General features: G+C 40.5%; 1 protein-coding gene across 4 annotated transcripts in view; it reads right to left on the bottom strand.

Annotated features, from left to right (window-relative positions):
• Positions 1-2160: 2160 nt before the first annotated feature.
• The window catches only part of Sec22a (SEC22 homolog A, vesicle trafficking protein), a 57791-nt gene continuing 46397 nt past the window's right edge, over positions 2161-13554 (bottom strand). For all 4 annotated transcript variants that reach the window (XM_036203906.1, XM_036203907.1, XM_036203908.1 and 1 more), the window contains exons 6-7: positions 12718-12783; positions 2161-4338 (exon numbers count right to left, since the gene is read on the bottom strand). In XM_036203906.1, the coding sequence (XP_036059799.1) occupies positions 4138-4338; positions 12718-12783 (267 nt within the window). In that variant the 3' untranslated portion in view covers positions 2161-4137. The remainder of the gene's footprint in view (positions 4339-12717; positions 12784-13554) is intronic.

Raw genomic sequence — 13554 nt, forward strand, 5'->3', positions numbered from 1 at the left:
TGAGGCTGGGCTGAAAATACTGTTCGTTGCCAAGGAAACACTGGGAAGGATTTGTGATGCTCAGGTACTGACTTCAGGAATTCCTTTCTCTGAGTTTCCTATATTTCTCAGGTATGCAGAGGTAAATGTTTACACACTAGCACTGCCAAGACACAGGACACTTGGGTACCCATATATCAATGCCAGTCACTATTAACAAGCAGGATGCAAACCCTATGGCTTCTAAGTACACGGGGTTTCAACATTTACTGAATTTCATCTGCCTGATAATCTATTTGAAAGCTCAGCCATTCAAGAAAGATGCCCCAAGGTCAGTGGCAGGGACTGCTTTTCTTTGGAATAGCCAGTGCCTAATCAGGAGACTGCTATCTGCCAGCAGCCCCGGAGCACCAGTGAGCACGGCCAGAAGCCTCCCACTAAGTGGCCCATACAGCCACTTGCTGCCCTCCTGCCTGTCTGCCCTTACCAGCCCATTCAGAACACTCGGGGTTGCAGGGGACTCTCCTACTGATCTTTAGTGAGGATATTATTAAATCCAACTTAAACAAAAGAACAGGTTCTATTCACCACAGCATTTCTAGGTAGAAAGATCCACTTCCTAGAGGATTAGAGTGCAGAAAAAGACTAAGAAACTCTGACCATAGGCACAGAATGCAGCCCTCAAGATTGACCTGTAATTTGTGGTAAGGCTAAGTGTTCACTTTGGTCTAAATGGTGGACGCTTTTGAAATCATTTATTTGTTCTTTAACCACACACTCCATGGCAGCTCTAACAAAGTGACTCTAGCTTGTTAAAAGTTAATGCTCCACTATGCCCCACAGGAATTCCAGCAGCTCAGTGTGTCCTTAGGTTACTTAAGCCTTCTGGGGGGAAAAAAGGCCAAATAAGTATCCATTTGGAGGTCAGTTAACTTCGGGAGTACAGAGGGCTTACCCTGAGTCTGTTCCATGGAGGTAAGTCTCAGGTTAAGCTCCTGGCCTCCCTTGGAGCCTTGGCAAAGCCACAGCTGAGTGACATTCTTGACATGGTCTAACTGAAATGTACTCTTCCAGACTTAAGTCCACAGTGAAAACAAAAACAAAAACCTACATTGCAAAATAATTGTTAAACCAGGACTAGTACATTTGCTTTATAAATTACAAAACTGGGTATAAAGGTTCTCCATGATCCATTTGTCTCAAATAGATTTTCAAGCTTTAATGGATTCTTGTTCTTAATTCAGGGCAAGAGTTTTTATTTATGGGAACAAAATCCTTACACACACACACACACACACACACACACACACACACACACAGAGACAGAGAGAGAGAGAGAGAGAGAGAGAGAGAGAGAGAGAGAGAGAGAGATAACCTACACAACAAGCAAATACATTGTCTAATTAAGAATTCTGATCACTTTAGTACTTCCCAGGACCCCAAGTGAGAACATTTTTACCAAATTCATCAGGACAGAGACATGCTTTTTATCTCATACTCCATCTGGCATGCTTTTTATCTTTGACAGAGCAATGCCTAATTTGCTACCTCCTAACCCTAGTTTCCAGGGGCTGTCACACTCTCCACACAGCAATGGCAACTCAGCCCTTCTTTGTATTTCACTGATCTGGTCTGTTCAGATTTTAACACCATATTTTATGGCTTTTCTTGGCATGCTGTTCTTTCAGGGAAAAGACTCAGTAGGAACACATTGCAAACCCCAACCAAAGCAGGCAAATACTTTTAGAGTATGGCAGAGTGTCTGCTCTTGGCATAATCAACAGGCAGTGTTTCAGAACTGGCTAAATTAAGATAAAATGCATCTATTAAAACACATCAGGGAAGACTGTTGTCACAAACAGATATAGTCCCTTCATTAGTCCCACACTAGTAGAGAGAGCCTGGTGCAAAATTAGAGTACATATGTTTAGCTATATGACATGTAATTGGGGGACCCAATTACTCCATCTCTTGCCACGAAACATGAACACAGCCATACACACACCTCCCCAGAACCCTGATGGAGTGGACACTTAGGAGTAAAGGTGTGCTTCAAACTAGGGAGATCCCTTCTAGGACCATGACAAACCCAGAGATCCTTGGATAACATCGTGATAACCAGGGCAGCTATGTACCCTTCTCAGGGATGTACATCCCAAATAATGAAAGATGGCACTGGTATACAGAAAAGATTATTTATAGTATTTTCATTCTGTACATTAAGATGCAAACATCCTCTTACCCCAAATGGCTGATGAAAACAAAGACAGAAAAAAACAAGCTAAGCTTTTAGAAGTAACTGGAGATTTTCAAGTGTGCCTGATGAATGGATCCAAATATAAATGCTGTATCTCAACTCAGTGATGATGGCGTAGCTCCTGAACCAAACTGGTAAGAGAGCTGTCAAATACCAAGATGTAGTAAAACCACAACTAACCAGAAAACCTGAGATTCCTGGTTAATTGACTATTTACAAAAAAGTCTCTTTTGCTCTACCCACTAGCTTAGAAACTGCTCCAAAGTTGAACCACTTTACTTACTATGCTCAATGAGTATAAAATGCCAAACACAGTCCATGTGGTTCTGATGGCTTAGGCCCATGTGATCCTTGGGGTATCTCTCAGAAGGATATAGGATAACTCTGCAGCTTTGTTACCGCAGTGACTAGATGGATTTAGAGTTTCTTTTTTAAAATAAACCATGGACATCATAAAACCACTTACAGCCTTCCTTCTTCCTTGTTCTTCTAAGGAGGGGCACAGAAGGTTCCAGGTATGAAGATCTTCCAGTTCCACAAGTGTCCACACAGTGGGCTAGGCTGGTAAAGCAGGTCAGTGAGCTGACCTGGACTCCTTCTACTAATTATGGCTCCAACAGGAATTCCGTATCAAGTTCATTGTTTTGAGGGATGATATAAAATACCAGAATCCTATGTATTCCTTGTTTGGAATCTTTTCTTTAAAAACAAAGGCAAATCACGCATGATAGCTTCCAAACCAGGTGACTTACAGATTTTTGCAAATACAATCAAGCTGTGCTTCCATATTATGAATTCAGAATGGCTTGAATCATCTTTCTGAGGGTATAAGAGTGTTATTTTTTCTGGACACTAGTTACCTCCCCAAACCATGAAGTAACAGCGTTGTAAGGAGAAGTCCCTCAGCACCATACCTGTGCAACAAGCAAGATGGTTCTGGGTCAAATCACACCTAAACAGTGCTGCTCACAGTGACAGTGTCACCTCATTTGCGACCTCCTATTATCCTCTGATTGTCCCGCAAGGGCTCTCATTTGGGTGCCAGATAACACCTCACTATCACAATGAACGTGCCATTTAGATTTAGAGCCCTGACAGGTCTCAGTATCTTGTAAGAACTTAACATTTCTTTTTATGTTGGCAAAGTGATACTGATTTTCCACTTGGAGTTGGGGTTCCTTTCTTTGTTCAATACTTTAAGGTTTTTAAGCAAATAACAGTATACCCAGTACCCAAATGATAAAGAGTTTGGGAGAGCACAATGATCAAATGAATCATGTATTTTTAGTGATTTCAAAATAAATGACATATATGGTCTAGAAGGAAACCACAAGTCACTGTGTCATCAGGATTTGTGATATTCTGGAGATGTACATCACAGCCTTCTCCCACACCAGGTGATTTCCAGAGTTAGAAGCTGGCAGAAACAGAAAAGTAAAGGAACCAATTTCACACCATTCTGGACTTCATAAACTCTTGGTACTATAGCTGTGCAAACAATCTGACATTTAATACAGTCGTTGTTTGAGACTGTAACTTTCCAATCCCTGCAGTATCTTCTTCATTGGACTACACTAATGCCTCCTCACAAAGGCAGACTCAGGTTGTAGTGTTCTTGCTTGGTCCTCAGAGCACACTCCACACCCTGCCAGGTCTTCGGGTGATGCTGAACAACTTCTACTGTGTGATAAGCCTGACATTCCACTGCTCCGCTGCGGGGTTCTCCAAGAGAGTTTTCCAAGCAGCTCTTGCATGCTCACAGGCATGCCAGGCTGATTGGTAAAAACAAAAAGGGAGATGGGAGAGGAAGAAAGCAGAGCTTTTCTTCATCACAGTGACAGTTAATATATGTCCTCTCCTTCGTCCCCTGAAGGCAACGGCAATACAGCTGAAGGGAGATGTCAGACATCATGGTCAGGAGCCTTGCCTTGGGCTTGCCTCAGCCAGATCTGTAGTGTAACAAATGCTCCCACAGTCACATGAAAGAAAAGCTGCCAGAGGTTGCGCAGTTCGTAGAGATACATGTTGCACAGACAGATTAAGCCAAAAGTCAAAAATGATTTGACATTCCGCCAGCTGGTGTAGTACACAAGTAAATAACACTGTTCAAAACATAAAAATGAAAGATAGTTAGGTTACAGGAAAAGAATTAGATATGTAACATCAGTGAAACATGAAAAGGAAACAAGGGTACTGCCCCCAAAGAACAAGATAATGTAAGCTATCAAAGAAATTCAGTCATGGAAGTTCCATGGCTTGAAAGGGAAGTGGATTTTCTCTCTTCTGTCTTTCAATTTTCAGAAGGAAAGCATTTTGCATCATATGTTAAATAGAAGTACAACTGGGTGACTCCTGTGTAAGACAGACTGGGGAAATTCTCCAAGGTGACATGAATTCAAGATAAATATACTGTTGGGCTCTCAGCCTTGTGTGCCATCCTCACCCAGGAAAGCACACGCTACTCAGGAAGCTGGGCTTTCCCACAACTCTGAAGGACGAAGGAAAGCAACTAAGTCTCAGGTATGACAAAGAGTGAAGGGTGAGTGTGGGGAGGGAGCAGTGGGGAGCTGCAGGAGCTGGGCCTTGTTTCTCAGCTGTGACAGAAGAAACAAATGAAGCTTGTTACTTACACCGGAGGAAGGGAGTGCTGTTAGCTTATTTTCATCATATAATTTCAAGCAGTTATTTCTTAAAAGGCTAACCCATAAAGCAGGAAGGGGGACAATGACAGTGAGTGCTATCTGGATGACACAGTGAAGGAAGTACCCCAGGCCTACTTTTATTCCTTTATCCTTTATTTCCCCCACAACATGTTAAAAGCATGCTTATTCTGCTCATCATAATTCAATCCTGACAGGCGAGGACTTAATTATCTCATTCATTCATTTATCTCCAGGGTCCAGAACAGGTCCAAGTCCACAGTAGGTCTGAAATCTATTATCTGGGAAGTGTAGGAACTGAGTGTGCTCATGAAGTCTTTGGAAGAGTTTCTGTGAACTACACCCAGGCTTCAGAATGGAGGATGTAAGGTGTTCCTGCCAAACATTAGTTCTTACATGAGTGAAGATTTCCCCAAACTTAAACAGAATACACACCAGGAGTGATGCCTTTAAGCCTAGCACTTGAGAGGCAGAGGCCGGAGACTCTTTTTGAGTTCAAGGTTAGCATGGTCTAGAAAGTTCAGGCTAGCCAGGACTACACAGTAAGACCCTGCCTGCCTTAAAAAAACAAAACAACAACAACAACAACAAACAACCTGCTTTGCTATCTTCGTGAAATGAATACAAATATTTATTTTAGAAGAGTGACTTTCACTGTGGAATAAAAGTTTAAAGAAATAAGAGGAGTTCTGAAATTGCAGAACTGTCCTGCTTCCACAGTGTTACTGCTACCTCACCACACATCAGTCATCACCTCAGGACGCGATCACAGTGAGCACTGGAAACTGGTGGGCTTCAGTTCTGTCCTGTGTCCCCTTAGGGACCTTTTTCCCAGCCAGGATTCTGTACTGCATTTAGCTGTCAAGTCTCTCTAATCTGTAAGAGCTTCTCAGTCATGACCTTGACAAACCCGATAAATATTCATCAGTTATGCTGGAGCTTATTCCTCAGTTGGGATGTGTCCAGTGTTCCAAGATCAAGCTAAGCATATGTAATCTTGCCAAGAACAACAGAGAGGTGCCAGGCAGTATGTTTTATCATTGCTGTCAACTTGGACCCCAGGATGGGAGTGTCTGTCACCCACTGATGACTCTGCCTGCTTCACTTATTACAGTGGTGTGTGCTTAACAGTAATTTAATAGTGACTTTCTATCTCCATCATCCTTTCTACATTTATTAATTGGAGTTCTCCAGTAAAGAAGAGCCTTTCCTGTCTTAAAAAAATTTCACTGATGATTCTAAAGTCTTTCAAAGGTAATGCAGAAAAAAAGATATCTTGCAATGCAGAGATCTAGTTGACACCACCTTGATCAAACTTATTACATAGCTAAAGAATTTTCTCTAAACCAAAAAGAAAATATTAAGAAAGAAAACCTTGAAATATGAGAAAGAAAAAACAACATAGTGGGCAACAATACAACTATTATGAAACCTGGTCTTTTCCTTTTGAGTTTTTATTACACAGTTGAAGCAAGATGTATTATAACAGTGTCTGATGTGTTCTGGAATATATGCGGAAGAAATAAATAAAAGTATTATAAATAGAGGAGGAAGACAGGATATCTAGGGAAATAAGGTGTCTACAATTCACTAAACATTAAGTGTTGACAACAGAAGACTGTGACAAACATCTATTTTGTGCTACCCATAGTAATCATTTTAAAAGCCATTATATATTTTGGTTTATCGAGACAGGGTTTCTCTGTGTAGCTTTGCGCCTTTCCTGGAACTCACTCTGTAGCCCAGACTGGCCTCGAACTCACAGAGATCCTCCTGGCTCTGCCTCCCAAGTGCTGGGATTAAAGGTGTGCGCCACCACCGCCCGGCCTAGATATTTTTAAATACTATAGATAAAACTGAGATGGAATCATCAGAAATTCAAATAAACCATAGAAAGATAAGAAAAGGAAAATTAAAAAATGAAAAGCAGAAAAAATAAGTCCTAATACATCTATAATTCTATTACATGTAAATGGCTTACATACAGCAACTAAAAGAGATTGACAAAGTGGACTAAAAAAAAAAAAATTTGCTGTCCATCAGAAAATTACATCAGTGTAAAAGGATGGAAAAGGATATGCCATGTACTTTAATATAAAATGAGTACTTAAAATAGTATAAATATCAAAACATTTCAAAGCAAAAAAATCGTGACATTACAGTCAAATTGCCAAAACAACAAAGCAATCCTAAATTTGTATAAACAAAAACCACATAACTTCAAAACATGTGAGACAAAACCAGAACTGAAATGAAAACTAGAAAAGTCCACAATTAAACTCCTAACAAGAGCAGAAATCAGTAAAATTGAAAACAGAAAAACAGAAGAGGAAAAAGGAAAAAACAAAATCCCCTGATGGAATGAACAGCTGGTTTCATCAGTGAAACAGAAGCTGACAAGACCAACACTGACAATACAAATCAGCAACATCAGAAAAGAAACAAAATCATTATAAACATTGTAGACATCAAAAGAATATTAAAGCTGGGCGGTGGTGGCACACGCCTTTAATCCCAGCACTCGGGAGGCAGAGGCAGTCGGATCTCTGAGTTCGAGGCCAGACTGGTCTCCAAAGCGAGTTCCAGGAAAGGTGCAAAGCTACAACAGAGAAACCCTGTCTCGAAAAAACACCAAGACTATTAAGAGATATGACTACCAACTTTATACAATGGACCAGACCACCTCCACAAAACCCAAAACTACCATAATTTCATCTACTGAAATAGAAAGTTTGAATCATTCTATGACTATTAAGAAAATTGAATTTTGGGCCGGAGAGATGGCTTAGAGGTTAAGAGTACTGGCTATTCTTCCAGAGGTCCTGAGCAATTCCCAGCAACCACATGGTGGCTCACAACCACCTATAATGAGATCTGGTGCCCTCTTCTGGTGTGCAGGCATACATGCAGGCAGAGTAGGCAGAACACTGTATACATAATATATAAATTTTAAAAAGAAAATTGAATCTAAGGTGGTATATAGCGAGAGTAATAAGGACATAGGATTGTGATAGAAAGATAATAGATCAAAAGAACATAACTCAGAACCCAGAAAGAGCCTCACACAAATATGCCCAATGAGTTTATGTAAAGGTATAAAAGCAATTCAGTGGAAGAAAACAGTCCGATAAAAAATGATGCTGGAACACTTGGTCATGTATAAACAAAGACAGAAACCTCAACTTGAGTCTCATACCACAAAAAGAACATAACCAAAAAAAAAAAAAAAAAAAAGAACTTACATATAAATCATAAAGCTACAAAACTTAGAAAAACCCAGAAATCTTCAGAACCGGCTTAGCCATCTCTCTGGCCCTGAAGTTGACTTCATAAACGTCTCTATACATACCATATGTTCACCAGTATACAGAGAGCTGACTTCATAAATGTCTCTATGCATACTGTATGTTCACTAGTGTACTAAGAGATTAAGGAAGGGTTATAAAATGTTAGAATATAAGTCATAAAATATGATCAAATTAACTTTATAACTTTATAAAAATTAAAAACTAGCCAGGCAGTGGTGGCGCACGCCTTTAAATCCCAGCACTCAGAGGCTGGGCTACAGAGTGAGTTCCAGGAAAGGCTCCAAAGCTACAGAGAAACCCTGTCTCAAAAAAACAAACAAAAATTAAAAACATATTCTGCAAAAGCACCCAGGAGGCTAAAAAGACAAACTGTTTACTGGAAAAGGATATCATAAGATACATATACGAGAAGGCTACTATCTAGAACATATTTTTTAGAAACTTTTTAAAAAGTAGCCCTCCCAAAGTAAAAACCAACCCAATCAGAAACAGGCAAGAGATAGGAGCAAACAGTTCACCGAGGAGGACACGCAGATGAAAAATGAGCACACGAAGCAATGGTGACTACCACTAACATTAGGGACTCCAAAGTACAAACCATGAGGAAATCCTGCTGTAATGGCTAGGACAGAACGAAGTGACCACCCCAAATACCAGTGGAGCTACAGAGAAAGAAGGGCAAGAATGTACAGTACTCCAGAAAATGGTTTTCTATTAAAGCTAAGCATACAGTTACCACAGCAACCAATAACTGTACTTCTGGGTATGTATCCCAAATTAATGAAGACATAGCCATACAAAAGCCTGTACATAAAGACAGGCATGGTGATACATGCTTATAACTCCAGCATGAGGCTGAGGCAGGAGGATAGAGTTTAAACTTAGCTTGGGTTATACAGTGAAGCCCTGTCTTAAAAACCATCAACTGTGTAACAACTTGGATGAATTGTAAGAGGATTACGCAGAGTAAGAAAAGGCCAAACACAAAAGGCTAGGTTTAACTAAATGTTGGTGCCTTTCCCTTCCCAAATGTGTACCCCCACTGTGGGGATATCAGAAAGCAGAACTTCAGAAAGCTGCTAGTCTGGATGGGATACAGGGTGGAGTGTCTAAATGGATGAATGGCCTTAGGAGAAGAGACACCAGCCTAGTGTCTGCTATGTAAGACACAGCCAGAAGGCAGCCTTCTCCAGGCCGGGGAGAAGTGTATCTATCAAAACCTTGGCCCCAGACATCCTAGCCTCTGGGACTGTGAGAAATAAACACCCTTGTTTAAGCCTCCTCCTAGCCTACGTAAGTTTGGTTAGAGCTGCCTTAACTGATGTCTATGTATTGTATGACTCCTTTATGTAACACAGAAGGAAACAAGAGGGGTTCTTTTCGTGACAGGAATATTCTCTATCTTGACTACATCAATAGCAACACAGGGCTTATGATATTGTATTATGGTTTTCAGGATGGTACCACAAGGGAAAGCCAGGTAAAAAGAATTTATAGGATTTCTCCTATTATTCCAAGTGAGTCTACAATTGTTCTAAATGAAAACACTTCAGCAAGAAAGACATATATTTATGTTTATCAGAAGCTTTATTATTGTGTATAAGATATCCGAGAATAAAGGTGGTCCCGCATGTGCCATGGCATGTGTGAAGGTCAGAGGACAATTTTTGGAGTCAGTTCTCTCCTTCCACTTTTGGGTGGATTTGAGGGACTGAATTCAGGCCATCAAGGCTGCCTGCTGAGCCATCTCACCACTATTTTTTTTAACTATTTATTCTTTGTGTATACATGTTTGTGTATCTGAGTGTGGACACCTACATGTGGGGATCAGAGGATAATGTTTCAGGAGTTAGTTCTCTTCTTCTAACTTGTTTTGAGTTCTTTTTAACTTTTTTTTTTATTTTAGCAGTTTCTGCTTAAACTTTATTATTATTATTGCGTCAGTGTGGGTACCAGAACATAATGCATGTGTGGGCATCAAAGGACAGTGTGGTGGAGTTGGTTCTCTACTTTTACATGGAATCCAGGGGTCAAACTCAGGTTGTCATCCCCGCGTGGCAAGCACTTTTATCTACTTAGTCATTTCTCTGGCCCCCGAAGCTTATTCACAAACATCTCCATACATGCTGTATGTTCACCCATGTTACATAGAGAGAAAGATGAAAGATGCTAGGAAATGTTAGCAATAGGTGATTCTGCATATACTAGTCTTCTCATTTTCCTGTATGTTTGGCAGTTTAGAAAGGGAAATACTTATAGTTTAGAACGAAATAGACTCAGTATCTTTGAAATACTCAGTATTAACACTAGTCCCTCCTGGCTGAGCTCTGAGTGTCCATCAGCTCTGGCATCCTGAAGAAAAGGCAACCAGGCCTATAGAAGGAAACTTAAGAGAGCTGACCTAACACATTAAAACATACCCTGGCAACTGGAAACACAGCGATAAAACAGTAAAATGTAACTGCAAAAAGTAGATACCACTCTGCTCAGCATCTTCGGAAAGCGGGATGCTTAATGCCCATATATGTACAGGAAACCAGTTTGCTTCCTATTTTTAATCTTTTAAAACTTTATTTTTCAAAAAACTTGCAAATAAAATATGTATTACACACCAATATTAACCAGACCCAAAGTCTATCATCTCAGTGAACTTAGAACAGCCATTCTGAAGCTGTGGAGCTTCACACTGGATTTTACACTTTTCTTTCTTCAAGCAGGAATTGACTGACTTCTCTCAATGATACCTGAGTAACACTACCCTGCCATTAAGCAGCTCTTCCAACTACTGTAATCTGTTCTGGGTGATGAAGAGGTGTGCCTGGCGAGCAAGAGCACGACTGTGGAGTAACACGGGTAGCTAAGCTGTAAGAATGGTCTAGACCTCAGCGAAAAACATGGTGCTGATAAAGGCCTGGTGCGGGCTTCTGTGATGACTTCACGGTACAATGACAGTAAAGGGCTTAGTGAAACACAAGGCGTCAATAACTCTGCCATTATGACTAGGCACTGAATGCTGCAACAGAAGCTTTACTTTTCTAAGAGTTACCATTCATGAAATACCATTCACATGGGGCTCATGAGGTAGCAGTTACAAAATTATAGCTTTTATAACATCATGAAAACCAGAAGTATTGACTTGGTTAGGTTAGAAGTAGCATGATATAGGGATGAACCTGGGATCTAAATTCTGAAGCATTCACGTGACTCCTCCCCTTTCCTGCTTACACCGTCTCAAGACAGTACTGAGTGCTTCTGTTCTCATTTTTACAAATGAGACAATAACCTTGTATGATAGCGTATAGGGATTAAAGTGGGAAACCCATAAAAGAAGACTGTGTAAAATTAAGCACTACATGTCATTAGCAAACACATGGCTTCACATTAGCTATATGAAATGTCTTTTGTCCTAATGAAACCTGTCAAATTTAATATACTTCTAAAGATAACATTAAGAAAATTTAAAGATTTTAAAAAGTGAAGCCACTAAAACTAAAATTTATAACTGTTCATGTTTATGTAAAGTTCAAATATTCATCAAACTATTTCCCTAAAGAGTTCTACAGATTTTTAGGTAATCTTAGGAACATACTAAAATACATCTTCCTAGCTTCTTTCTTTTTTCCTATGTAAGCCAGAAGAACATGTTACCTACAAAAGTTAAGTCAAAGGTCCCTGTTTGCTTATGTTCACTCAAAACCATTCCTGAGTTTGGGTCACTGACATGGTCATTCCTCCCATCCCTCCCCTGACCAGTCTCCCATCAGCCAGGAGTAGAACCCACCCTTCTCCAGTCTCCTGAACGCCGTTTACGTGTCGGTTGGGTTTCCTTCTCAGTGGCAATACCTCACCACCTTGCTGTCACTGCCACAGTCTGGGCTCCCTCTGTGCTCCATCTGAGTTAGCAGAATCATCCCCCAGTGGTTTCCTAACTGCAGTCTCTCTGCTCTTTCACTCCACCCCATTCATCTCTCCCAACTTGAAAATCCTAAAATGTCCCTTATGCGGTGTCACCCCCTATTCAAGGCTTTCTCCAGAGCACAAAATTATTGAGCCTGGATGCTCAATAATTCTCACTAGAAGATCTAGAAGCAGCCTTACTGTTGCAGGAACATGCCAGGCAGGGCACCCTTGAAGCCCCAGCACAGAGAAAGGGTTACGAGTAAGTTCACTGGGAACCTCTGTCCACTCAGACGGAAGTGTATGTTATAAAAGTGATGGAGACTCAAATTAAAAAAGAGGCAATAATTCAGACATCATTTTTTTTTTAATGGAAAGGTGTTTTTTTTGTTTTTTGTTTTTTTTGTTTTTTGTTTTTTTTGTTTTTTGTTTTTTTTGTGGAGCTGAGTATCGAACCCAGGGCCTTGCGCTTGCTAAGCAAGCGCTCTACCACTGAGCTAAATCCCCAACCCCAGACACCATTTTTATGTATTGTAAATACATGGGCAATTGTTAGACTGACACATGACACAAATAATAATGGGGAAGCGTTTGTTAGAAATGGGAGGAAACCTACCTGGTAAAGGCAGGCTGCTGTTCCAAGGAAAAATGCAATGATGTAATTGAGGTCCTCACCATCACTCTGTAAAATACAAAGAAAGATTACCTTTTTGCCGCAGCACCTATTTAAACAAATAGTCTACCAGGATAGGGTACGACAATGTTTATGCACAGTCAAACACTTTACAGAGCAGTGTTTAAAAATTATGAGTCTTAAAAGAGAAACATAAAACACATGGTAAGACACAGGAAAAGAAGGGTATGCTTCAGCAGTTAAAAGCACTGACTGCTTTCCTAGAGGACAGGGGTTCAATTCCTAGCACCCATATGGTGACGCACAACCATCTGTAACTCCATGTGCACTGGGCACACAAGTGAAACACAGATGTACATGCAGACAAAACACCCATACACATAAAATGAATTTAAATTTAAAAGGCAGAGAAATGGGAAGTTGAGGAAAAGTCCAAGCATTCTGTGTCTTGGCCTCACCTATCAGTGGCATTTCACTCCAGGGAAGATGAGAAGCACCAGGGAAAAGCTGGCTCCCCCATAACACACAGTCTCTTCCTCCTAGTAAAACTACATAAACATGCACAATATCCCAGAGGGTGACTGACCAAGTTCCTCCTGCTCATGAGGGTCACTGCTTAAATATAAACTGACAAACTTTACTACACATCGATAAATTGCCCAATAAAGTAACTTGACATGATAAATAAAACTGTGGCAACCGAAAAGCTACTGTCCACTAGAGTGTGCTAAATCCCAGAGAAAGATCAGGACTGGCTATAATGCCACTGTGCTAGCAAACAGCAGAGGAAGAACAGCCAGGGCCTGTGTCCTTTGTATC

This window comes from Onychomys torridus, chromosome 12 (genome assembly GCF_903995425.1).
Source record: "Onychomys torridus chromosome 12, mOncTor1.1, whole genome shotgun sequence".
Lineage (NCBI taxonomy): Eukaryota > Metazoa > Chordata > Mammalia > Rodentia > Cricetidae > Onychomys > Onychomys torridus.